This window comes from Drosophila virilis, chromosome 3 (genome assembly GCF_030788295.1).
Source record: "Drosophila virilis strain 15010-1051.87 chromosome 3, Dvir_AGI_RSII-ME, whole genome shotgun sequence".
NCBI classification, from domain to species: Eukaryota; Metazoa; Arthropoda; class Insecta; order Diptera; family Drosophilidae; genus Drosophila; species Drosophila virilis.
Genome location: NC_091545.1, coordinates 10,617,431 through 10,644,508, shown reverse-complemented (window position 1 = coordinate 10,644,508; position 27,078 = coordinate 10,617,431). Strand labels below are relative to the sequence as shown.

The 27,078-nt window shown below is 41.1% G+C and overlaps 1 protein-coding gene across 8 annotated transcripts; it reads left to right on the top strand.

Moving 5' to 3' along the window:
• Ae2 (Anion exchanger 2) lies at nucleotides 1-26,555 on the top strand. 8 transcript variants are annotated; one of them, XM_015175270.3, is made up of 15 exons: nucleotides 1-595; nucleotides 8,721-9,000; nucleotides 18,897-19,041; nucleotides 19,104-19,371; nucleotides 19,435-19,564; nucleotides 19,732-19,758; nucleotides 19,864-20,025; nucleotides 20,088-20,330; nucleotides 20,398-20,538; nucleotides 21,368-21,580; nucleotides 22,640-22,837; nucleotides 22,896-24,613; nucleotides 24,674-24,868; nucleotides 24,934-25,162; nucleotides 25,234-26,555. In XM_015175270.3, exons 2-15 carry the CDS (start codon nucleotides 8,923-8,925, stop codon nucleotides 25,303-25,305), a joined length of 3,819 nt encoding a protein of 1,272 aa, XP_015030756.1. In that variant the 5' UTR covers nucleotides 1-595; nucleotides 8,721-8,922; the 3' UTR covers nucleotides 25,306-26,555. The 8 variants fall into 8 exon arrangements, with proteins under 8 accessions (XP_015030756.1, XP_070064738.1, XP_002047068.1 ...); XM_070208637.1 differs by having other exon boundaries at nucleotides 1-612; XM_070208638.1 differs by lacking the exon at nucleotides 1-595 and adding an exon at nucleotides 7,304-7,450.
• The last annotated feature ends 523 nt before the right edge of the window (nucleotides 26,556-27,078 follow it).

The following is a 27,078-nucleotide window of genomic DNA, read 5'->3' as shown; positions in this document are numbered from 1 at the left end:
AGAAACGTGCGACCGGAAAGACAGCGTCGATCGACTCTTAATACCGCAAAACCGTTCGCCCCAAGTTCAAGTTTGCCGAAAACGACGCGACGCGCGCGTTGTTGCTATCAAAGTCCTAAAAAGTATTATAAAAAAAAAATCATTAAAAGTATAAAAAAAGAAATTGTAAAAGATATACGGACCGATATACGCGTATATACGTCAGAATCGTTGTGTTGTTGTTGCTATTATTGTTGTGGCTGCTACTTCTGCCATTTTCTGTGTGTGTGTGTGTCTGTGTGTGGTTGTCTTGTTTCGGCCGTTCCCGTTGCCGACATCTCCGATCGTCGTTTTGGTCGTCTGTCTGTTGCTTTTATCGACGCGTTTCTTTCGGAATGTTTTTTCTTGCGTACATGTGACGCAGCCGCCGCCGCCGTCGCCGCGATTTGTACGAAAAGCGATTTGTTTGTTGTGACATTCGCCCGCCCCGACCCCCGGCCGGCCCTTTTCCAGATCGGTCAATGAAGTTGTGCCGCACAGAGTGGAAAATTTCCGAAACACAGAACTGAAGAGAGCAGCTGGTAAAATTGGCTGCAGCCCATCAACAAATTCGTAGGTAAAAGAGCTCTTAAAGTACGTGTCAATTATAATATTCATTTACGACTCGGCCTCTCGCTGGCTGCTATTTTTGTGCCAATTTTAAAAATTGGAATATTTTTGTTCAACTTTTCGACTTGTGGCTATGACGCTGAGTACAATTCAGAAATGTGTCAAACCCCAGACAAGCAATTTATGTATGTATTGCACTTGAAAGATCCAAAAACAAATGGAACATTTAAAATACAGTTAAAGATCAGCTGACAATCTAGTGTTCAAAAACGCCTCTTGTTTTTATTTTTCTCTTTGCAAATTTCACTTCCCTATATCATATCATCTTTTGTTTTGTTTGATAACCAACAAATGTTATTAAAAAAAAAAAAAAATTAAATCAAAATAGCTCACATAAAAACAAATCACACTCGAAAATGCAGCATGTGATTACTCAATACAGCCACTCCGACTTACAGACTCTCTCCCGCTCTCTTTCCTTGTGACTCTTTAGTTCTATCTCTTTGAAACTGGTTCTGCATAGTTTGGCCCATTCACTATTTATTTCATACATTTCTGTCATTTCATTTCAGCTTTTTGTTTAACTGTTCAAAGCCAAGTAAACATAGTTTACGCTTTTCCTCTTTGCTCCTGCTCAGCTTCAGCCGTCTCTCTCTCGCACGCTCATTCTCTTGCGCACTATGCTTAACTCGTCTGCTGTTTTATGCAAAATACTGTAACAATAGCAACAACAACTCTTTTGTGCCGCAGCGACGTGCCCGTCGACGTCGACGTCAGCGTTATCAACACCGTTAAAGTTTTGCAGCTCTTTAAGCTTTCGGACTGCACGTGAATTTCGCGGCTTGCAGCATTGCTGTTGTTGTTGTTGTTGCTGCTGCTGCTGCTGTTGTTACGACTGCCGCGGCATGCAAATTCAAGTGTATGCTAGACGGGGCGCACCCTTTCTTGGCGCTGTCTCCCTTTGCTACACACACTCTCCCAAGCGTACTCTCACTCTCTCTCTCTTTCTGTCCCTCTGCGGTTACAGCTGTGTGAGTAATGGCTCAATAATTTGGCTGCCTTAATTCATACACACACACACAAGCACACGCCTTGCAGCCCTTTTGTGACCCTCTCACAACACAATGGTAACGAGAATTTGTTTATCTTGACTTGTGTGTAGTTTTGTTTTTTTGTTCTTTGCTGATATTTAACCAAAATGTATCATGACGCCTAAAGTTGATTGTTGTTGTTATTGTTGTTACTCTTTCTGCTTTTGTTGTTGTTGTTGCTGCAGTTTTGTTTACACAAGTTGTGGGCAGCTCATGTTTTGTTTCTCAGACTAGTATTTATTGTTCCTGTGCACGGTTCACGGAATTTGCAACGGCTGCAATTTAAAGTATGCGCGAGTGTATGTTATAACAAATGAGAGTGTGCCTCTTTGTGCTGGCCAGGTGGTGTTGGAGCGGGCGTGGTGGGCGGGTTGGGGTGTAGACATTTCTGTTAAGCATGAGTAGAGGGTATACGTAATGCAATACTCATATATACTCATACTTAATACTCATGTGTTTAATACGAATACGAGATTTATTAGTTTATTTCCTTTGTAAACAATCAAAACTCTCTGGTTAACCTAGGCGCACAGTCAAAACAAAAGCTCACCAGCAAAATGTCTATTAATCATTAGACAGTTCCTGAAATTTCTGAAACAATTACGAAAAGAGTAAAAGTGATTGCCGCATATTAAATTTCCTTCAGATAATACTATATCTGTCGATGTAGCTATTTAGCAAGCGGTTCGTATTTTCCATCATTCTTCTTTTTAATCATAACTCGATAAGAACAAATACTTTATCAGAAAACAATTAGTCATGGGCTCAATGGACGCAGCGCTTCTATGCCTTGGCTCCAGTGAACCCCTAAAACAAAACATCAAGTTAAGATATTGTGCAAGTATTTCCTGAAATTATTAATCATATGCATGAAACACTTGAGAGTTATGGTTGTAGTTTATTTTTCCAATATTTTTTTTTATAGATATATTTTGTCGGGGTTTCGGCCAGATCAGAAGCGTGAAATTCGCTTATCTTAAGGGAAGAAGAGGCATTGGGGGAATCAATATCGAAATAAACGTACTTTGACGAAGGTATTGATTACGCCGCATTTGCCGTTAGTCAGAGCCCGGTTCCGTCGATCGTCTGTCAGTTGTATCAGTTGGTCATTAGTCGGTCGCCAATAGTCCAATTAGAGTTCTCTGTTCTCCAATTGTTGTTGTTGTCGTCGTTGTTGTTGTTAGTTTTGTTTATTTGCAGTTGGTTTGTCGAATCGCAATTGGTTTTTCATTCGAACACTCATGTGGTTGGCAAATCGTTCAAGCGTAAGGTTTTCTAAACGTACTTTATGTTTATTTTATTGTTGTAGTTGTTGTAGTTGTTGTAATTTTTGTATTTGATCACTTCGAGTGCAGTTAGCTGGCAAAGTGCTATGAACCCTTAGCCACATTCGCCTGTGTGGCCATAAATCCTTCATAAAGTCCAACAAGTATTTCCACTCAAGTGGAAATGGAAACTACTTTCAACTGCGACGGCGGCTTGGTCAACAACAATAAGGCACAATTCGATTGCATAATTTATGGAACAAGATTTGTGCAAGTGCGAGGATTGCTCGAGATATAGGCGGAGACATAGCACGACAGCTATATGATTTGTGCATACGCATTGCCAATAAAATGTGTATAAAACTTGAATTCAAAGCAGTTTATTTCGATTTTCACGGGAGAGCAAGCATATCTGCTAGTAAATATACAGTAATCGCTCGCTAAACAAAACGCTACTATTAAATAGAGAGCTATTATGTGGATGACAATGAATGAATATAAAAGTTATATATTTCATTTAGAGGTTAATAGGCTACAAGGCTTTTAGAGATTTTATTTGTATAGATCTTTAAGCTCCCAACATTAGAGTGGCACGAGTCCAGCTGTTGAAAGCTGAAAAGACGCATTTTAATCTTCTAGCCGGAAATGATAAAGCGATTTACGACAGTTTGGTAATAAAATGATAAGCAAAGCAGAATATGCGAATATGCGATGTCCAGATGCCTCATAATGAAAAAATTTTCAAGCATTTCCAAAGAATCATGTCAAATAAGAACTGAAAGAGAGCTAATGCAGATAGAATACCTTATGAACATGTCAAACTATTCATCTAACTGCCCGCTTACTTAGAGTACTCATTTGTATTCATGGTGCAGCACTTGTACTCGTTAGGTACTCGTTTGGCAGCCCTCGGGCCGACGACTCGTTTTATTCTCCTTATACTTTGCGCTTGCTGATATGACGAGCTGTCTGGCGGGCAACAAAGCTTTTTTTTGGCAAACCGCAAATCAAATTTCGTCTAATCGCAGTTTCTTGTTTTGTTTTGTTTCTTTTTTTTTTGAACAAGATTTAGGGCTATACTTGGACAATACCTTTCAAATTATGGATTATTATTATTTTGTATGAGAATAATATATGGGGCACACTTCAATACGAATAATTGCCCGGCGTCGACATTAATGCCCCAGTAGCTGGAGTAGATTATAATTCATGTGTTCTAAACTGACATTTTTACGGTGGCGTTTTTATTACGGGTTTTTGGCGGTGCGCGAAACAGGAAATACGCTCCATGGCAGTGCAACCCCCTTTCTCTATTGCTGTCTCTCTCTCTCTCTCTCTCGCTCGCTCGATCGCTTTAGCGAAGTGTATCAAGTTCAATGTCAGTTGCAGTTGCAGCGGCAGCTGCTTGCTGCAAACTGTTGCAAATTGCAAACCGGTTCTTGGGAGGTGCACCCGGAGTCGGTCATGATCGGCAACAGCAGCGATTGGAGTTGGCAGCTGTTTGAGCGGCATATATATTAACAAATGATCTATAGAACCGGCTGGATCTCGAGTTGTTTATCACTTCATTATTTCGTCCGTTGATAAGGGCGAGCACGTGTCATATATCAAGATATGCCACTCAAAGTTCTGCCCAGGAATGCCAGCTGATAAGTCGATTATTAAAACTATAATTATGCTGCTATTTAATGTAATCAAACTAAGGTACTTAATTATAGCCCAACCCCACTCCATGTGAGCTTATCATTTCATACGATATCGATAACTATTGATTTTGAGATATGTTTCTTAAGGATCGGCTTGCAAATTATGAGAGCCAAATATAAACTTGGTAAGTGGGCTGTCGTGTAGTATGCATAGATTGGGTATACTTCACTTTTTGGCTATCTTTTCTTCCATGCCTCCAAAATGGCGTGAAGATCGGACCTTAAGCACCAAAGTTTATCAAATATACATATTCCAAACATAGTGTGGGACGAAAGGGAAAAGAAGCACAGCCACGGTATTCGTGATATATATCATAAAGAATTTTAAGTCCGAAATGAAATCATATATTTGTGTATAAAAGGAATCTTCACTGAAACCGACGCTACTCTTAGGGTATTTTCTAGTCGGCCACATCCAACTTTTGTCGCAAATGCTATCAATTTGGCTACACGTCACATTATAGACAATTATTTGATGATCATTTGCGATGGGGCCAAATGCCATACATTACTGTCAATTGTTTAAATAAATTGTGAGGCATATCGCAGCGCATCGATAAGGCGATCTCGATAATGGATGTCCACTGTACCGCTGTGATAAGACAGCCGTAGACAGCACCTAATGCCGTACACAATTCGTAGACAAACAACAATTTAAATCAAAACTAAGCCAGACCCTTGAACGATCGATCGTTTGCGTCGTTTCGCTAATGAACCCATAAAATTGATCACCACGTTAATTTGGGCTGTTCCCTCGGCTGCACGGCTCCTGTTTGGAATTGTTTTTGTTTTTTTTTTGCTATTGTTTTTGAGTGAGTTTATTTGCTTTTGGTTTAAATTATAACACCTTTGCTTTATGACCGACTAGTCCGTTTGTTTGCTAAACCCATCCGCCCCACCGTCTGGCCCTGTTTTTTTAAGTTGTCTCTAATTTTTTGTTGTTGTTGATAACATGCGCCTATTTTGTGGCTCTGTGCACCATAAAACGTGTAAATTATTAGCTACGTGCCACAAATTGGCCCAAAGGCAACAAACAAAAAAAAAAAAAATATAAAGAAGAGAGTCACGCGATCGATTCGATCAGTTGAGTAAATTTATAAAAAAAAAAAAACACTTTAAGCTGTCTGCTCGGGTGATGTATTGCTGGAATATTTTTAAAATCCTCGACGCTTTGGGTTATGCCTTGATTTTGATCGAAAGTTCGCGGGTTAGCTGTGTTTTTGATCTATTCAAAGTAACGCAAATTATTTTGGATTTCATGTTTGATCTATAAAAAGTATCATAAATTATTTAGAATTTCATATTAATGTTTACTTTACTTGGGGATTTTTATAAATTAGTTGCTTTCAATTTCATCATGTTGATAAAAATTAAGTAAATTATTATGTTAATTGGGTTGAGCATATGGCAAATCTAAAACATATCACGATTTTATTTAACGGATCTTAATTTATATTGCGGAAGAAGTTCTGTGATCATTCAATCAGATTACATAACTAATATAATAGATAAGTACTTGGATAGTAATAGCTGTCCAAATGAGCTGATTCTGTGGATCTGGTGTGTATCTGAGCATCTGTAAAGTGGGTAGCGATCTACTAGATAAAGTTAATTAGAAACGTATTACCAAAGAATATTCATGAAAAAATAGTCCAAAATATAAAACCTTTCTTTAGTATTTAAGGATCGTTGCAGGGATTAATTAGATAACATTAACAGCACAATTAAATGGAAAATGATATGATGATATTCTATATACTGATATATTATATTACATAGTAATTGATATGTGTTTACTCGAAACAGCTAAAAGAAATAATTTTTCAAAACGTATACAATTTCTTGTGGATCTTAGGATCTAGCAATAAATGGGCTAGATAGCATAAACAGAGAACAAAAATATGATATGCACTCAATAAAGCTGCAAGAACTAATAATCCATATTAATATCCATTTCCTACGGTTCCCAAGTACTTAAGTACCTTAATCAACACTAAAATTTCATTCAAATTTCGAATGCTTTGTAGAGTACACACAGTTAAGTGCCAGACGCAGCCATTCTTAAGTAAGCAAACGCTTTTCCGCTTTTCTCTATTTGCGCAATTTATCAAGCGTGTCTCTTGGTTAAAAACCACGGCCAAATCATGCGATACGAGTTAATAACTAATGCGGTTCACAACACTGTTCTCAAGGTTAGCAAACACCAAAGTTATCCCTGCATGTGTGCGTCGTGTATGTGTGTGTGTGTGTGTGTATTCAAAAGCTCAAGTTTAATCCAGGGCCAACTTTAGACAAACACACACACGCACACTCGCACACACACGCGCTCATCAATTTTATCGCAGGTAGACAAACAAAACGTTGGTCACATTTTTCTTGCATAACGCGAATTTGGCCAAAACGAAAATAAATCGCCTGGAATAGCTAAAACAACTACAGAGGCTATAGACCTGAGCCCTATCTAAGCACGAGACTCAGGTCGAACTATCTGCGCCCCCCTCCCCCTCCCTCTAACAGCCCGTGACGGGGAGCAGTGCTCGGCGGGCGCTCGGCTCGGCTTCGGCTGTCAATTCTGTTCTGGGAGCCACATAAATCAGCGCCATCGCAACCGCAACAGGTTCACACGGCTTTCGTTTGTCATTGAGCGCGCCTCGCGTTGGCGTCTCTCGTATCTCGTATCTCGTATCGCGTATCGCGTATCCTATAGATACGTATCCCATAGATACGCCCACGTATCCGCGCCGTTTCGATAATTTAATTTGTGACTGTGCCAAAATTCGTTGAAACGCTGCTCGAAAAGGTGCCTACACGACTGTTTTTTAAAGACCCACCAGCACGCAGCTCCAGTGCTCAGTCCTATATTTATGAGCCACTCGAATCCATTCGCTCGCCTATTTAGATTAAGTTTTGCATTTGTCAGCTGCTCGTCAGTTGCTCGTTCGCTTTCCCCTAAGTCAGTCGCGCACATCACTCGGCGTTTAATTATCGAAATAATAGTTAATAATTAATAATACAAAACTAGTGCACCCCGCAGCAGATAATAAGTAGCCCAGCCATTTAGGTGAGGGCGCAGGACGAAGCCCCGACTCATTTGTGGATATCACATTGTCTTTATCGAAGGCCTAAGTAGCCAGTGCAAAAAGTCCTTCAAAAAAAAATAAAAAAAATAAAAATATAATTAATTTAAAATTTTCAAACTATAAGTATTCAAGTTTGCGGCCCCGATGAGTGTGTGGATGGAATATTGTCATAATTCTTGATATTAAAATATTAAAAATAAAAATAAAGAAAGATATTAATAGTAACTACAAAATAGTTTATAATGAATAAATGAGAGAAACTTTATATATTTATCTGCCGCGTGCTCCTAAACTGGAATAAGAAGGAAGCGTGTTCAAAGTCCTGTATGGATATAATATCCAGTGCAAATAGTAGCTTAAATATTAAAACACAAATAACTAATATTAATATAATAATAACAATAAAAATGATTGCAAAATAGCAATAATAGTTAATATACAATAATAAAAAAAAAATAGTGAGAGTAACTATATTTGTTTAGTGTCTGCTACGTATTGAAAAAAATAAAAACTAACAAAACAAAGATAAAAATAGTTATTATTCATAAATAAATAAATAAGAGTGAGAGAAACTATATTTATTTGCTGCCCCCCAAATTGGAGGCTTTAATGTCGCCATTAAATGGCGATCAATGAAAGCCGCCCGCAAACAGACCCAAGAGCTCGTCCAGACGCGACGCGTTCCAATGTTCAACACTCGCAATTGATCAAGCGCAAGTCGCGTGCTCGAGCTCCAGTCCCAGCCCCAGCCCCGGTCCCAGCTCCAGTCCCAATCCCTGCCCCTTTCTCTTGGTCGCAAGTTGTGCGTGTTGCTGGCATTTGACTTTAATTGAGTCGCAGCGCGCAATTTTATTGCTCGACTTCTGTTGTGTGTGTGTGTGTGTGCGTGTGTGTGTCTCAATTGGCCCACAGTTTAAGCAGGCAGAGTCATAACTTTATTCTTTATTAATGTAATTGCGTTCTAAGTGTATCCTCTGTCCACACTTGCAGCCCCTGCGGTCGGTCTACAGTCGGAAGCCTTTCGCACCGAATGCCGAGATTCTTGGAGCTGCCGCAGTGGACGCGCCCAAACACCCACAGCTCAATGCAACTGCGCCGGTACAGGCGTCTGCAAATCATCAAATAATAATCAGGCCATAGCCCAAAACCCCTAAGAAATTCTTTACGAACTGCCAAAGGACACGGCGCCAAGATGAGCTTCAGTTCGGCCAGCGGCCGCGAGAACAATGTGCGCAAATTGTCCTTTTTGGGCTTCAATACCAAGAAAAAGGTGAGTCCCAAATGAAAAGTGTTTATCTATATATATATAAAATTTAATTAGCTAATGAAGCATAAGACATAGTGAAAGTGAAGGCCACAATTGGAATAAACCGAAATCCTTTCATCTATAGCAGCTAAGCACTTGAATATCGATTAGAGATCTTTGAGATATTCTATAAATATTTTATGAAGTGAGAAAAACCTTTTACTAATTCAAGATAATAAGTATATCACTTAATTAACTAATGAAAGATCCGACAGTCGCATTAAAGATAAAAAAGCTTTCAAGGAAAACAAAAATAGACTTCGAATTTTTGTTGAAACAAGAAAGTTAGGATAGCTTCGACACACCGAAGTTTTAATACTCTTGTAGACATTTGCCTTTTGCAGTTATGAGGGAATGATGCAGCTCGAAAATGCTGATTTTTTCAAAAATATCTTCGACAAAACTTTCCTATAAAAACTATATGATATAGTAGTTCCATGTTGATAAGATTTTGCATAAGTATGAGGATCACATTGCAACTAATGAATCCCGATCTGGCGAACTTTGCAAGGCGATATTTTTAAGACTGAGAAACTAGTTCGCATAGAAACATAATATATTCTATAGAAAGATCCTTTTCTTATAGTCAATTCTCATTGCAAACTGCAAGCACAGTTTGCATATTAATGGCAACAACTTTCGCTCCGATCACTGATCCACCAGAATTTATTGTTAATTTATCAATCAGCCCCCGGGAGTGCACATAAAAATCGGCGTGAATGCGAGTTGTCTACGAGAGAAACCTACCCGAAATCGATTTGTCATATTCTGTCAACGGGCAACTGTGTGAGAAACGGCTTTGAGAATGCTTCCTAATGTTCAGTTAGTTCAGTTTAATATCTCTATACATTATTTATGGGATCGTATTAGCTCTAATGCCCGGTAATTTTCCACAGACAACATTTTTGCAAAAATCGTTGAAAAAATGCATTAAAATTCGAGTGTGCAAAAAATGTACTTTTATTTTATTTATTTTTTATCTGTCTGATTAATTCGTTTAGGTTTGTTGTTGTTTATTTTTTGTGTTTTATTATTTTTGTTTATTAAGTTTAATTTTTTCTCTCTTTTTTTGTTGTGGTTGTACGCGCGGTTAATGTCAAGCAATCGTTATTGATTTTTTTTTCGTTAATGTTGTTGTTGCTATCACAAAATTTTTACTTTTCTATACATTTCCGCGCTCGTTTTTGTTGTTGTTGTTGTTGTCATGCCCGCCAGCAAGTCAGTGACACAATTTGGAAACCAGTTTCGCATTTTTTTTGTGCGGATTTAAATTGAATCTCGACTTTGGTTTCAATTTCAATTTCAGTTACAGTTTCGCTTTCGTGTGCCAATACCCTAGACACAGACTGGAAGAGGTCTGTATATGCGTATGTGTGTGTGTGCGTGTGCGGGGATTTCGCATAATCACGTATTCATTCATTCAAAATACCATACACGCCCCCCCTTACCGCCCGTTCGTTTGCCATAAACCCGTTAGACGTTCACTTGGATGTATCTATAAACGAGACCAGACAAAAAGCGGGCACATTACGTATACGCAGCGTGGCACACAGCAACGAGGGCGGCTTTAAGGCCAAAGCCAAATGGATAAACAACAACAACAACAGCCAAGCACAAAGTGAGTGCAAAACAAAACACACAGCAACAACAACAAGAGCGTATTTTTAATTGTGCGTCTAGAAACAGTTAACAACTGAAGGGGGGAATGAGTGGATGGGGGGGCGTATGTGAGCTGCTCCGGAAGCTAGTTAGACATTCAAAATGGACGGGTGGACAGGCAGCAACGCGCACACACACACATGCCAACACACACACACGCAGAGACACAGTCAACAACAGGAAATCAATATTCGTGGTCAAGGCTGTAACTGCAACTGCAATAATAATAAAGGCAACAAGCAGTTGCAACAACAACAACTACAACAACTGTTGGCATTGGCATTGACCAGAAAGTGCTCGTAATGAAATCGTTGACACCTGAGCGAAAGCCGCGTTTGCTCTTGGCCATTAAGTTAATTGTCAAGGTAGCCAACGCTTCGCCTCGCCTCGCCTCTCCTTCGACCCCGCCCGCCCTGTCAAGTAGGCAATGATTTAGGCATTCAACATTTCAATTATCCCGTTAGTTTTGCCCACGCAGTTCGCGCCATGTTATATGACTCTGAGTGCGATGAGTTACCTGTTATCAATTCGTAATTGCCACAGACGGTCTCAGCACGCACATGCCACGCCCCTGTCCCATCGACGACGCACAACACGCCCTAAACGGTGCACACTGGTCGCTAGATTATTGTAAATGAAGTCTTAGAAAATTTAAGAAATTGTTTACAGCTTCTAGAAACAGATTCTAGAAAATGTATTCATAGAGCCGTACTCTTGATTAGTTATTTTTAAAGAAAGCTTTTGAAAACTTAACTTTTAAAAAATTTCTAATTTTGCATTAAACCAATTTTTAAATGCATAGTTCGGCTATTCTGCTTAGATCTTAATATTTCCTTTGAATAATCAAATTTGTTTTGAATATTCGTGCGCATAAAGGGATTTTTAGCAAATTTCTGTATGCCTAGGCAATATTTATTTTCCCGAATGTAGTTTTTAATTATTTTCCGTCTCTACACATTGTTTATTTTTGTTTTTCTTGATCAAACATGGAAAATTTTTGTATTAGATTGCCTTTGCCTGAGTCCTTGTGCAACGAAGTGTTCATAATTCGAATATTTTTAGGGTAAAAGCGCAAGCTTTTTGGTTAAAGCTTTTGCCAGGCAGCGCGCCAGCTCAACACCCACAAACAAACATATTGACCTTGACCGTGTGCAAGGCTCGCTTTCGCACTCGCACATGCTCTCTCTCAGTCTCTCTCTCGCTCTCGCTTTCGTCTTTGCCCCGCTAGCTACAAAAGCTTTTGGCACGTGTCAAGTATATGCAGCTGTGCGTAAATGCAGTCGCAGCGCTGCCAAAATGGCCAGCGAGCTTTAAGCGAAGCTTTTTTTTTTGGGGGCGCACGTAGAGTGCATTTGATTTACGTCAGCAGCAGTTGTAAAAGTTTCGGTCAGCGCCAGCGGCCGTGAGAACAGCTGTTTGCGCTGCAGCGACGCTGGCAGCGCAGCCATTTGCTGTTAACTATGCTACAGTTATACGCGCGCCTTCATTGTGCGCCTGCGCATGTAATATGTGTGCGACGCAGTGGCAGCGCTGGCAGCAGCAGCAGCAGCAGCAGCCACAGCCATAGTCACGACATTTGCTGGGAAGCCTTCCCAGACGCCACAACATTTTAAGGCTTGAGAGCGCGCGCTGCTCCGTCTCCACGCGTTTTTCATCTATTGTAGTGTGCGTGCGTGCGTGCGTGCGTGCCAGTGTGAGTGTGAGTGTGTGTGCTGTCTTGCGTCTTTTGCTAGTTGCTGTTGCAGTGAACTGTTAAGAAGCTCGCGGGTCAAAGTGCAACAGGCAGCCAGCCAGCCAGCAACTGTTACGAAAGTCCCAGCAACAACACGGAAAACGGAACTAATGAAAAATTCGCCTGCGGGCTGCAACTTTGTGAAAATTAAATGTGAGAACTTTGTCTCGTCTATTGACTAAATATTTGCAGTTTTCAAGGTAAAACAAGCGCTGAATGTTTGATCTATAAAACTTGCGCACATTTATATTAACACGCCCATACACACGCACACACACTTGCTCAAAATACCTGAAAAGTTTTCAAGAGCGCTCAACCTTGAAAATTATTAAAAAATGTGCACAAAAACACGCACACAGATACACACACGAGCGAGCGCACACACACACACACACACACACATATATACAAGCTTATAGCTAGATATTTTGGATAAAATTCTAGCCAGGATTTTGGCACAACAAGTGAGCCAGCAGCCTGGCCACTTGGCCAGCTTCTATTCTATTTAACACTTACTTACACACACATACACACACATACACGCATACACACACAGTCGCTGCATGCCATTTCGGGCACTCACAATGTCATGTAATAAATAAAATGGGCGCAAGTAACGGCAAATGAGACACGGGGCGCGGCCATGGACGGCAGCATCTTTTATGGCTCATCTTTGCACACTTTTGCGGTCGTAACTGTAAAGCTGGAAATGTGGGTGCGCCTGTATGAGGGTGTTTCTTCGTGTGTGTGTGTGTGTGTGTGTGTGTGTGTGTGTGTGTGTGTGTGTGCGGGTACTTTTAATATATATTCGCATGCCCAGCATAATTCACACATCAGCCACCCAAGTGAAAACCAATCACAATTTCAGATTCGTACGCTCATGCTGCATGCTACGCACACACACACACAAACAGGCAATACGTTGACCTTGAAGTATGCAACACTTTTCGCACTATTACGAGAGCAGCAAGAGCTATATCATATAGTATATCGACTATTGTCAGCTCAATTACATTATGTTTTAACGCCTTTTAGAGCACAAAGAACATTTTAACCTTTGCACGTGTCGATTGTTGCCCGCCCCGGCACCCGCCCGTCCACTTGCCTGTCTCATGCCCTTCCTGTCCTTCAGCAAGCATTTCCGCTGCGAAAATTCCCATCAAATTAACACACACACGCACGCAAGTACACCCATAGGCAGTCGGGCAGATACAAACAAAGTGGAGCATCGTTAATTTGTGCAAACAAATTTAATATACGAAATGGTTGGCCCCAAGGAGCCAAAGAATCGAAGAAAATTATGCGCAACGCATGGGATACATTTTTCCTTTTTCATTTTTTCCGTTCGATGCCTTCAAGTCAAAAATGAAATGTAAAGCTGAACGAGGTTGACTCCGGTCCTGAAATATTTTTGTTCTTCCTGCTTTTATGCTCTTTGAAATACATTATTGAACAGGGTGTATTGAATGAATATTGGGTAATTTATTACTTTACTTTAATTTAACTTAAATATATAAATATCAACAAGAATACTGTGTTAATTAATTAGGTAATTACAATGTAATTACTTTTTAATTACTTTTCAAATTTGCAATTACTTAGCAAATTTTATATCATAAGTAATTAACTATATAATTAATTTTCAATCTTAATTACTTTGCAATTACTCTTTATCTACTCCGCAACTACTTCTTAATTACTTTTAAACTTTTTAATTTCTCTACTATAACTATTTAATTACTTTTCAAATTTGAAATTAATTTGCTACCAAATTACTTTTTAGTTCTTTTGTTTTAGCTCTGTCGCTTCTATCAGCAAAAAGTCTTCTTTTTTAATCAACCTTTTACAGGGCATAAGGCAGTTACTATGTTTTCCTTTTAAATTTTCATCTGACTGTTTTTCGGCAGAACAAGCCGTTTGTGCAAAAGCTAGCGACAAGTGGGAGAAGGGTAATGGTGGGAGGCGTGAGTGACTGGGAATGGCATGATGCCGCTGACATGGCCGTGGACATGTCGTGGAAAGTGCCACGAAACTTGAGACGGAGGCGTTTTTATTGCAAAGAGGTGATGAGAAGTTAAGCACGAACGTCTAAACTTGACTTGAAAACTTATTGGCCCCAGCTGCTTACATAACAGCAGCAACAACAACAATAACAATGGCCAACACTCAAATCTGTTCAAGTTGTTTGCCACAATTTGATTCAATTTGGCTGACAGCATGCAACATGGCAACCAAAAAGTTGCCGCATAACTTGCTTATGACTTCTAAGTCACGTGCCGTTCACTGTTTTCCGCTCTAAGTCGCTCCGTCCCGCACCGCTCCGTCCCATCTCGTTCCGCCTCTTACTTACCAGCTAACACTCAAATGTTGTCAAACCGCATCAGTAACATTCAACAAGGAACATGCCACACACATGACTAACTTTTTGAGCAGAAGACCAGCTAAATGCGAGTTCGTGCATCAAGTTCGCGCTTGTTCGAGTATTTTTGAGTATTTACGCAATGCTGCACACCTGAGTGGGCAAAAAAATAATACAGAAAAATACAATTTGAGTTTTTAGAAGTTTTTTTTTTTTTTTTTTTGTTGGGTCTGGGTTAAAGTTTTGTATCGAAAGATAATTGAAGTTCTTGCTCAACGCAAACTTGTTAATATGCGAAAGTTGTTCAGCTAAAAAACTTCAGACAAAGTTCGTCAAACGACCGAATTCAATGGGTATATGTATGTTCTTGATGACTTCAAGAATTCAAGTGAGCCAGTTAATCAGGCAACTCAACTAACTAGCATAACTAGCATTTTTTGTATCTAGTATAATATACCCTTATACCCTACCCGCTGAACTGGTTTTGTGCATATGTATGTCATAGGCAGAGGAAAGCATCGGAGCTTTTGTTAAGCATATATATATACAGATTTGGGAAATTATAAAAGCTAGAGACATCATACTTCGTACTTAAGTTATCCTTTACCATATTCTATTTTCTTTAGGTATAGAGGGTATAATGGCTTTGAGCAGATGTATGTAACATGCAGACGGAAAGCATATATAATTAAAGGTTTGGGACATTATGAAATCTAAAGATTACATTTAGAATATACATAATACCATACTCAGAACGGGCTTATCGATAGCTCTTATATTTGCGCAGTGTTATAATAGATAGATCTATATAGATAGATATCTACATACCTCCCTTATTTCTCCCCATACTCCGCGCTGAATGCAGGGTATCTCTTATTCGTGCACTTCCATCTTAAGCACTCGTACTCGTTATTCAATATTTTTGTACAAAGCTTTCAGGTAAATTATTCTCATAATTTCTATATTAGGCATTCGGTATATTGTTTCTTATTTCATTTAAATGTATGTTATTATTATATTCTTTAAGGAAAATGTGACTTTTTGAAAATATTTTCAAATTTATTTTCATATTTCGTGGTCAATGTTGAAAGAGTTGATGTACTGTCAAAATGTTGTCAAGTCTATTTTTGAACTAAACTTTCACCAAAAGTATTCAAAGTCAACAAGTGAAATGTATATTAAATAGGTTCTCAAGAGATTTTCGTATTTCGGGCAGTTGCAAACCTTTGTTGTTGTTGTTGTTGTTGTTGTTGTTATTTTTGCCGTTGTTGTTGTTGTGGTTCGAGCAAGTTGCGTTGTTGTTTGAAACAACGTCGGCATTTTCATATTAATTTAGCAAAACGCAAAGCAAACAGCGGCAAACGAAAATTGACAGTTCAGACAGCTGTGGGCGGGGCAGTGGGCGTTTGGGGCGTGGGTGTGGGTATGTGGGCGTTGCAGACACACACACTCACACACACACACACGTACACACACCATCGATTATTTTGATAAGCGACGCTGACATTGCTGCACAGTTCGTTTAGCTAAAGTGCGCTCTCCACCTGTGCGCTATCAGCAATGGTCGCTTGATTGGGTGGGCGGCCGTTGGGTTGATATTGGTGGATTTTAGTTTAGTACTAGCTGCTAACTCATAACGGTTAACTCATAATGTTGGCCTTGGCTAATGCCTGCATGATAAAATACTTTTCGAGCGGCTCTCCCTCTGTCTCTCCGCCTGTTTGTCTGTCTGTCTAATCACAAATGGCAAAAACATCAACATCATTATGATCAATATCATTACCAATAACATCGTAATTAACATCATTTTCATCATTACAATATTCATATGTGCCTCGCGCTCCTTTGCCTCGTTTTGCTCTTATCGATTAATTAACGTAACGGGGCGCGTTACGCTTTGACTTATCACACACACGCACACACACACTCGCAAACACACCCTCACACAAACACACACACACAGCTGGACAGACAGGACACATATTTGATATTCCCACGTGCATGCTCTCAGCGTTATTAAATTGCTATTTATAAACTCGGAACCTAACTGAATCGAACTGAAACTCGGCTTTTATTTTTCCCCATTTGTTTTCCAGTCTATTGTTTTCCTTTTATATTTTTTTTTTCATATTTTTTTGTTACGCTTATCCCGCACGCTTATCAGCTACGCAATTGTCAGGAATATGTAGCACGACATCATAAAGTTATTAGGGAAATTTAGCAGAAAATATTGTGCGGGAGTTAAATTTAGAGGGCTGTAAATTTGGAGGCGTGGCTGCGGCAGTTGTGGCTGGCAGAAGAAGGCGGCACACAGACTCAGCCGCATAAAGTTAATTTCATACTCATTTTCATTTATGTGTGTGTGCTTAGGATAAGATGGATTTCATGTTGAGCCCAGGCAAACAGCCATAAAGTCGTTGTATTCAGCGCCAGAACAAACACGTGCAAAACAAGCTCTTTAAACAGGTAGCTAATGGCGCATAATCTAATTTGGCTGAGCTTAGACTTTGACGAATGAATTTACATACATGTCACCTGTATACTAGTTGCACCTGGGCAGGCACTGTGCCTTGAATTAAACAGATTAAATGGAAGAATCTTTGAGGATATTGTTAAAACAGCTGAAGGAAACATCGCTAAATATTAGCTACAAATGCGTCACAGTCTATATTATTTATATAGATTTTTTTCAATTATAAGTGTTGCTTATAGTTAATATGTAGCAGACTATTTTGAGACATGCAATAAAAAAAATCCAATTGGAATCTGCAATACATGGATCGGACCACTTTATCATATAGTTGTCGAAGGAACGATCGGCCGAAAATTGGGCTCATGTATAAAGCGCCTTTTTTTATGTAACAAGCCAAACTCGGCATTTATAAGATTCGCTATGTCCCCTACATAATGTCGAAATTTTAAAAGCATCGGACTACTATATCATATAGCTGCTATAGGAACGATCAGGCGAAAAGAAGGAAAATAGTTTTTGAATGATATGTCCAATAAACTCAGCATTATCGAACTGCTCTATTCTCACAGATCCGCAAAAGGAAAATGTCTACCAGGGTATTAAATGTTCGGCGTGCCGAAGATAGCCTAACTTTCTCGTTTGTTTCTTCAATATTAGTAGAATTTATTGGCTGTCATGAAACTCTCTGATCGCGTCATGAAATACAGAGTATATACATAAATCGATCTATATATATTATAAGTAATACTTTTAGATTGTATATGTATATATGCTTAGACTAATATCTGAAGAACTTATACTTATATGTGTGTAGATATAAAGTCTATAGTTTATAAATTGATTATATTGACAATTATATCTTTAGCCTTCGCACTGATTTGAAATAGACTAGAATTCTATTTTCAAGCTTGATTGATATGCATAGAAAAACAGAGCAAGTATTTCGCAAACAACTTCAGCAACAAAAAAAAATAATAAAGAAATGAAAAAAAAAAAATTAGCATCGATTTGAAAGAGCGTCAATCAATGCCTTCGTCACTATGAAAATCAATTGATTTCGATTAAAAACAATTAACATAAACGCCATTAAATATGCTTACAAAGAGATGATGGTACGATCCAACGATATCAACAATCAACGATTGTATGATATATGATGGAAATATATTTAAGTGTTCTGGTGCGTGATCGCTGGGGAATGCTTGAAGCAAGGGGCTTTTGGGGGACGGAGATCGAAGAGCGACACTTGATGATGAATTCGCGGTCTGTGTCTGCAACTCTGTGGCAAGAGGCAGAGTTGGGTCAATATTTACAGAATTATATTTACACATGACAAGGCGACGACGGCGATGACGACGTCACGCGCCAGCTACAACAACAACAAACACAATAACAACAATAAGAACAACTATAATAACTATAATAGCAACAATGGGCTGCGTGATGCTGAATGTTGTCGCCGTCGAGTCACATGACTGTTTTTTCTTATAGATTTTTAATTGAAAAGTTTTTTGTTGTCTTGAGTCACATAACGTGACCAGTAAATATATATATATATATATATATATATATATATATATAGATACCATATTGACTATATTGTGTAACCCATATACGTTTCCCACTTCCATTTGCAGTCCGGCAATGAGGATCCCGATGAAGTGCTGCTGGACTCGGAAATGGACAAGGTCTTTGCCGGCTCAAGTGCGCGCAAAGAAAAGTTCGATGTAAACACGTTCCAGGACAACAGCCAGCAGCCGATTGGTTCGCGGAAAAAGAGCAGTGAGTACCCCTGCCTTAATTCAATATATCTTATCCTAATTATTCTCAATTTTTCTCTGAAGTACGCACAAATGATCTGAACATTGAGGAAGACTCGGAATACGAGAGCCAAACTGAACCGTTGAATAATGCACAAAACTATGATGATATACCCGAAGATTTTCCGCTAGTCTCCGAGCGTGCTGGACACGGCGATCACTCGGACAATTCGGCTGACGAGAAGCACGTCCAGTTCGGTGATGCCAAGAAGAAAATTGTCATCACCCCGCCCAGTCTGAGCTATGATGAACAGCCCACGGACCAATCGCACGAACGTAAACGCAGAAAAAGGTTTGGCACAGACACAGCTACAACTCTCATTCGATTCCAGACTAATCTCTATTATATTTACAGCCGCCATCAGTATTATAGACAACGTAAATTCTCACATCAGGACAGCGTGGAACCCAAAAAGACACTCGAGGAGAACGGTGATGCAGGTGCGCGTAGGATCTCTGTGCAGCCTGAGGACACGGCATTGGAGGTAGGCCAGCCGTAACTCTAGCTAGTTGTCCAAACCAATATCCTCTTAACTAACCTTGACCACGGTTTTAGTCAACCAATTGAAAACTAAACCAGTCAAATACCTTTCGTTACCATTGCTTTTCTTGCTGCCAACCATGCTCGGATTCACATCCAACTACTATATAGACAAATGCCGAAACGCCGGCCACACAGGTTGATCACAGACCCCAACTGAATGAACCCTTAAGCTTATGAACCCCTATTTGTTTTTTGGGGCACCCGACTAAAATCACCTTTTTCTTGTTTCTTCCTGCGCAGGAAGCTGATCTCAATGAGCTGAGATCACATCGTTCGGATGATCCGCGCGCCCTGCGACGCCACAAGATACATCACTCATCCATCAAGCTGCGCGAATTGCCGCAGATAACAATTTCACCATTTCAAAAACAGAGGCCTGAGGTCGATCACAGTCCACATGAGGTAAACATTGATCATGCAAACTTTTAAATCGACCACATTTAAAGCTGTTGTATTCGTTGTAGATCTTCGTGCAGCTGGACGAGCTCACGGGCGTGGGCGATGACCGCGAATGGAAGGAGACTGCGCGCTGGATCAAATATGAGGAGGATGTGGAGGAGGGCTCCGATCGCTGGGGCAAACCGCATGTTGCCTCTCTCTCATTCCACTCGCTGCTCAATTTGCGTCGCTGCCTGGAAACGGGCGTTGTCCTGCTGGACCTCAATGAAAAGGATTTGCCCGCCGTTGCCTATCGCGTTGTCGAGCAGGTAAGCTAGCCTTGATCTCTCTTTTTCTCTCACTCTCAACTTGGTGTTATCTTTTTGCTCTTTGCAGATGGTGGTCGATGATCTTATCAATATCAATGACAAGCCTTCGGTTATGCGATCGCTGCTGTTGCGCCATCGCCACGTGAATGAGCATCAGGGCGTATTGCCCTTCACCAAGCGCAAGTACAACAGTTACACGAGTCTGCAGGTAAGACAACGATCCACAGCGATCCTCAGTGATCCTTAGGGTCTTTATGTGATCTCTGTGATCCACAGCGATCCTCAGTGATCCTCAGGGATCCTCTGTGATACTCTGTGATCCTCAGTGATACCTTGTGATTCACAGCGATCCACAGCGATCTCAGTGATCCTCAGTGTTCCTCTGTGAAACTCTGTGATCCACAGCGATCCACAGTGATACTCTGTGATCCTCAGTGATCCACAGTGATCTACATATATAATTCACTCACATTTAACAACCTGCATTTATTCAGTGCGTGTCCTGTAATCGCTATAAATTGGCTTTAATGTGTTTCAAAATTTGTTAATCATTGATCGTTGATCGTGTTCATTATATGCTCTTGTCTATTTCTGCATAAATGCGCCCATAACTGTGCTACATTTCATCAACCACACACCAATCGTACACCAACAACTACTACAACAACTACAACAACAACAATAACAACAACAACAACAACACCAACAGCATCTAATACCCAAATCGGTAATGAACGGCTATTGTATATAGACATATATATTATATATGATATATATATATATATATATATATAAATATATATCTAGCATCTATAGTTAACAGACATTCTTATCAAGCTGCTTTTGTCCTGTGTTTCTCTGTTCTGACTCTTCTTTTATTTCGTTTCTGCGACTCTTTTGTTTGCCCATTTTCGTATAAATACCACTGTATATATATTTATATATATGTATATGTATATATTTATATATATATGTATATATATATATATCTGAACACTGAACACACTTTGTCTCACAATTGCGCACCACACCAAAAGCTACTTTGGATGGGCGCCGAGGCTTCACAGCAGCTGCAACAGCAACAACAACAACAGCAACAACTACAACAACAACAACAGCTACAACAATACCTACAACGATCTGCCAAGGCGAGACGCAGCATCTGTGTGACCTCCAGTGCGCCGCCAGCGGCAATGCTCAATCTGGGCGCCATAGATCATCGACGACACTCGACGACATCGTATCTGGGTGTAATAAGTTTAAAGACCTATTTGACAAACAAAAATAAACCCCTATGCAACAGATCAGGGAATGAAACTGCCGAACTGGAATTGCAACAACAAGCAACTGCTTTTGTCGGCATGCCGAAGATGAAATACCCTTGCCGATATTGTTGCATATATACCATACTTAGTAATATACGCTATATCCGATCGATAGCAGCTATATCATACAGTAGAAGGATGTTAAGATAGATAGCTAGAGAATGTTGGGACAGCGGTAAGACTCGTGATTGATCAGTTTGATTATGATATCTTGAGAAGGGAAGATATTTTTCGGAAAGGAGTTCAAATTTGGATCGATTCTTCCCACTAGGATACAGTAGTTCGACGCAGAAAACATGATGCTCATAGTAAAAATGAAAAAAACAAAGGAGTTTATTAAACTTAAGAAACCGTGAAAAACGAGATATATATATATTGTGTAAGAAACGAAACCTCTGCCGATCGATCCTATGTCAAATATTAGATAAAGTGGTTCCACTTAAACATGCAATACTTTCTGAAGACATCCTCTAAACTAAAGGACTAGACTAGACGGACATGACTCTATTGATCCAGCTATTAATACAGGGATCAAGAATAATATAATAATTTCATGCAAGGGTATCACAAGTTGTCACGGTTTCATTCCCTGCCCGCCGCTAAAGTGCTTTAGAAATCGAGCCGTTTCTTTTTAGCCCACCTAGCCCACCTAGCCACCACGTAGCCACTCCCCTCTCTTAGATAGATCCACTTTAAATGCTCTCCAACTCCACGATTGGCAAGTTCTCAATTGTGTGTTGTTTATTTACCAACTTACTCGTAAGTTAGCCTGTCCTTAACCTCAAAAACGTTACCTCGAAATGCACCCAAAACAAATAAAGAAAAAATAATTTAAAATTAAAAAAAAAAAAAAAAAAGAATCAGCCTTTAACCCTTAAGTGCACGCCTGTTAAATGTTCTGCATGTTGTGCTTGTTGTCTAACGTTAACACCCAGTGTACATCGCGTGGACGTGCCTCGATACTAAGCTCCCTCCTCCCAACAGAACCTCTCGGGCGGCACCGATGACAAGAAGATCAAGATTATGCCGGCCAGCGAGATTGGAGGCAGCAAGCGCAGCAATGAGCTTAAGATTGACATGAAGGACGACATGTACTCCTCCTCGCAGGAGGACCTCAAGAAGCTGCAAAATGATACCATACTCAAGCGCATACCTGCTGGCGCTGAGGCGACTACAGTTTTGGTAAGTCTGCACACGGGAGGATCCATATGGAGGATTTAATTGATCTTCGCTTCGCCAGGTGGGTGCCGTCGAGTTCCTGGAACAGCCGACAATTGCCTTTGTCCGTCTCTCGGAGGGCGTGCTAATGCCCACGCTGACGGAGGTGCCGGTGCCGGTTCGCTTTATGTTCGTGCTGCTGGGACCGCGCAACTTTGACCTGGACTACCATGAGGTGGGTCGCTCCATCTCCACGCTGATGGCCAATGAGCACTTCCATGCCATTGCCTACAAGGCGGACGATCGCCGGGACTTGCTGTCGGCCATCAACGAGTTTTTGGATGATTCGATTGTGCTGCCGCCGGGCAACTGGGATCGACACGATCTGCTGCCCTTCGACGAGCTGAAGGCCAAGAAAGACTGGATACGCACGCGCAAGATTAAGGCGCTGCAGGTGAAGCGCGACAGCGAAATGATCAAAATCGGTCGCGACGAGGAGAAGGTGCTGCTGGAGAAACAAGCGCTTGGTGCCATCACCGGGCCAGGCGGCCCGGGCGGCGATGGAGGCGACGATGATGACGACGATGGCAAAAAGAAGAAGCCCAGTCCCATGGACAAAACGCATCGGCTGTGGGGTGGCCTGCGCAACGACCTCAAGCGCCGCATGCCCATGTACAAGAGCGACATACTCGATGGACTCAACACGGAAACGCTGGCGGCGACCATCTTCATGTACTTTGCCTGCCTATCGACGGCCATCACATTCGGCGGCCTGGCCTCGGCCAAGACGGACAGCTGGATTGGCATCTCTGAGACGCTGGTCGCGTGCTCCTTTGTTGGCATTGTCTTCCACTGTTTGTCCTGCCAGCCGCTGGTCATCATTGGCACCACCGGACCGCTGCTGCTCTTCGATGAGGCGCTGATGGTCTTCTGCACGGAGAACAATTTTGATTTTCTGTCGCTGCGCGTCTACGTGGGCATCTGGCTGATCATTATAGCGCTGTGCGTGTCCGCCTTTGAGGGCAGCGTCTATGTGCGTCTGCTGACACGCTTCACCCAGGAGATCTTCTCGGCTCTGATCACGCTCATCTACATTGTGGAGACCATGATGAAGCTAGTGTCCATCTACAAGCTCAATCCGCTGCTGGCCGACTACAATCTGCCGCCGCCAACGCTGGTCGAGCACGAGAGCGCCACGAATGCCACAAATTTCAATATGAGCGTTAGCCTATTGAATGCCAGCACCACGCTGGCACCTCCGACGCCCAAATTGCCTATCAATCAACCAAATACGGCGCTCTTCTGCACCATACTCACGCTGGCGACCTTTGTGGTCGCCTACTATCTGAAATTGTTTCGCAATTCGCATTTCCTGGGCCGCAATGCGCGACGAGCTCTTGGCGATTTTGGTGTGCCCATTTCCATAGCCATATTCGTGCTGGTCGATTATCTGGTGCCGTCGGTGTATACCGAGAAGCTGGTGGTGCCCGAGGGCCTGTCGCCCAGCGATCCGACGAAACGCGGCTGGTTCATTGGATTCAACACATTCGAGACATGGGTGCCGTTTGCCTGTGTGGTGCCCGCCCTGCTTGTCTATATACTGATCTTCATGGAGTCACAGATATCCGAGCTGATTGTCGACAAGCCGGAGCGCGGCCTGAAGAAGGGCTCCGGCCTACATTGGGACATTGTGCTGCTCTGCCTGTTGAACACCTTCTGCGGCCTCTTTGGCATGCCCTGGCATTGTGCGGCCACTGTGCGCTCCGTAACCCATGTCTCCTCCGTCACGGTGATGTCACGGTGCGTTAACGTGCCTCCCCTCCTTCTCGGGCTTTAATAATTTTGTTTGGAACCTTGTAGCACACACGCACCTGGTGAATCGCCGCGTATTATCGATGTGAAGGAACAACGCTTGTCCGGCTTCTTTGTGTGCGTCATGATTGGGCTGTCGGTGCTGATGTCGCCCCTGCTGCGTCTTATACCCATGGCCGTGCTCTTTGGCGTCTTTCTCTATATGGGCGTGGCCTCCATGAGCGGCGTCCAGCTCTTCGAACGGTTAGCTAAGCTATGAAACATGCCTATCCACACTCAACTGATCTGTTCGCGTTCCTTCTATATAGCATACGACTTTACTTCATGCCGGTCAAGCACTATCCGCCCACGAACTATGTGAAGCGTGTGCGGCCCTGGAAGCTGCATCTGTTTACCACCATACAGGTGCTCTGCCTGGCCGTGTTATGGGCGGTCAAGTCATCTAAATTCTCGCTGGCCTTCCCGTTCTTCCTTATACTCATGGTGCCCATACGTCAACAAATGGCGTCGCTCTATAAGCCGGAGGAATTGCAAGCGGTAAAGCCTCCATTCGTATTGCCTCCCCGAATTGGAGATTAATCCGAATTTCGCTTTCTCATTTCGCACAGTTGGATGGCAGCGAGGCGAAGAACGACGAAGATGAGCCCGATTTCTACGAGCAGACCAACCTGCCTGCCTAGGGGTTGTGCAGCAGCAACTGGAGTTGGGTAATAGCCAGGCTCAGTTTTAGGCCAAATTTAATTAGTCCTTTAATAAGTATTCAAAGTATTAAAGCCAAGCCGCGTTCCCATAATACAAAATCCAACAAAAACAAGAAAATACAAACGTATGACGAAATTCTGGTGATCGTGTTAACGAACTACCTGCATTAGTATTTAGAGAGAAGGATTGTATAGCCTAAAGTAAAACACACACACACCTGAATACCTATTAGATTGTAAGGATTGCAGCTGGCCGCAGACATCTATTGATTAGGGCCCGGTCAAAAAGGAGGAGTGCCGAGAACTCAAGAGCGGGAGGAAACGTTGTACCTAAAATGAAACATGACATGGTAGGGCAAATGTGGCACATATTTTGCCATAAAGAGCTAAGAACAAAAGAATAGAGTATTCGTAATTACCTACCGATAAACGATAACCGATAACAGATGACCGATTATTTGTTCGATTCTGTTCAAACAAGGAAAAGACTCCACTTCGTTAAGCATTAGGTGAGCACTTTGGATCCTCATTAATTATGCCTTATGACAAGATGTTTGCTTAGTGAAAAATATTTATGAAAACAAAAGGAAACTTTGCATCACACAAACACAAACAAAAACATATTTATTTGGTTTTTCTCGTTGATTATTTTCTCGTCTCGCGCGTATTATTAGCAATAAATATTTTGCATATACATATATTACATACATATATATATATATATACAAACATATATATTTACAATAATAAACTCGGTTTAGTCTCATCGAAAGAGCAATGAACATGAAGAAGCATTCTTAGAAACAAAATTATAAACTATTTAGCTTCAACTGGCGTAGTGATAATTAGTGTCAAACACACACAAACACACAAACAAATCCCAAAATCCCACAACTACAAAAAAAAAAAAAAGGAAATTAAAATTTAAAGACAAAGCAAATGAGAAAAGAAATGTCGCGTACTTCGCTTAGCGCACACTTTTAAAGTGAATGCTCCGTTGTGACGTAGCCTCTGTAAGTTTTGCCTTTTTTTTGAAACAACCTATTGTATACTTATTATCTTATTAGTCGTAATCATCCAATATATCCATTCGGAGCGAGCGCCGCTGCGAGCCTAAACTATTTTTATGTAACTTGCATGTACTTGTACTCGTACGATACTTAAACATAAGTAGTTGTTGTCTAGTTTGTTTTATTCAAATTCAAATAAAATACAAAATTATATCAAAATGCAATTCGTTTTACTTGCATAAAGAATGAACAACTGTGTCACAAGTTTCCATATAAAGTACTCAGTTTGAGCATACAATTACGTCACAAGTTCATATATAATGTGTACTTGGTGGAATTGCACGAATCAGCGTACTGGCAGAGAGCATTTATCCAGAGAATGAGCACTGTGGATATTTATCCTCTCTTGGCACATCTCACAAGCGTTGATCCAATTACATACACACATATACGCATGGAGTGCAGGCTGCAGCTAAGCTGATGAGCGAGCATACGTTTACGCTATTGGTTGCAACAGCATTGATCCCGTTAACGAAGACGGACAAGATTTCAGTGAGCATAGTGGCATGGTGTGTGAGCGCAAACGATTTCGTGCTCTTAGTTGTCATTGTATTAGTGCAAATGCCGGCTTACCGTAGGCTTCAGCTTGTTGAGAGCATTTAGTCCGTGCGCAGTAGCCTATTTGATCGGTCGCTTCCGCTGTGCAGGTGTATAAAATCATTTTCGTACAAAGTTAAATTAT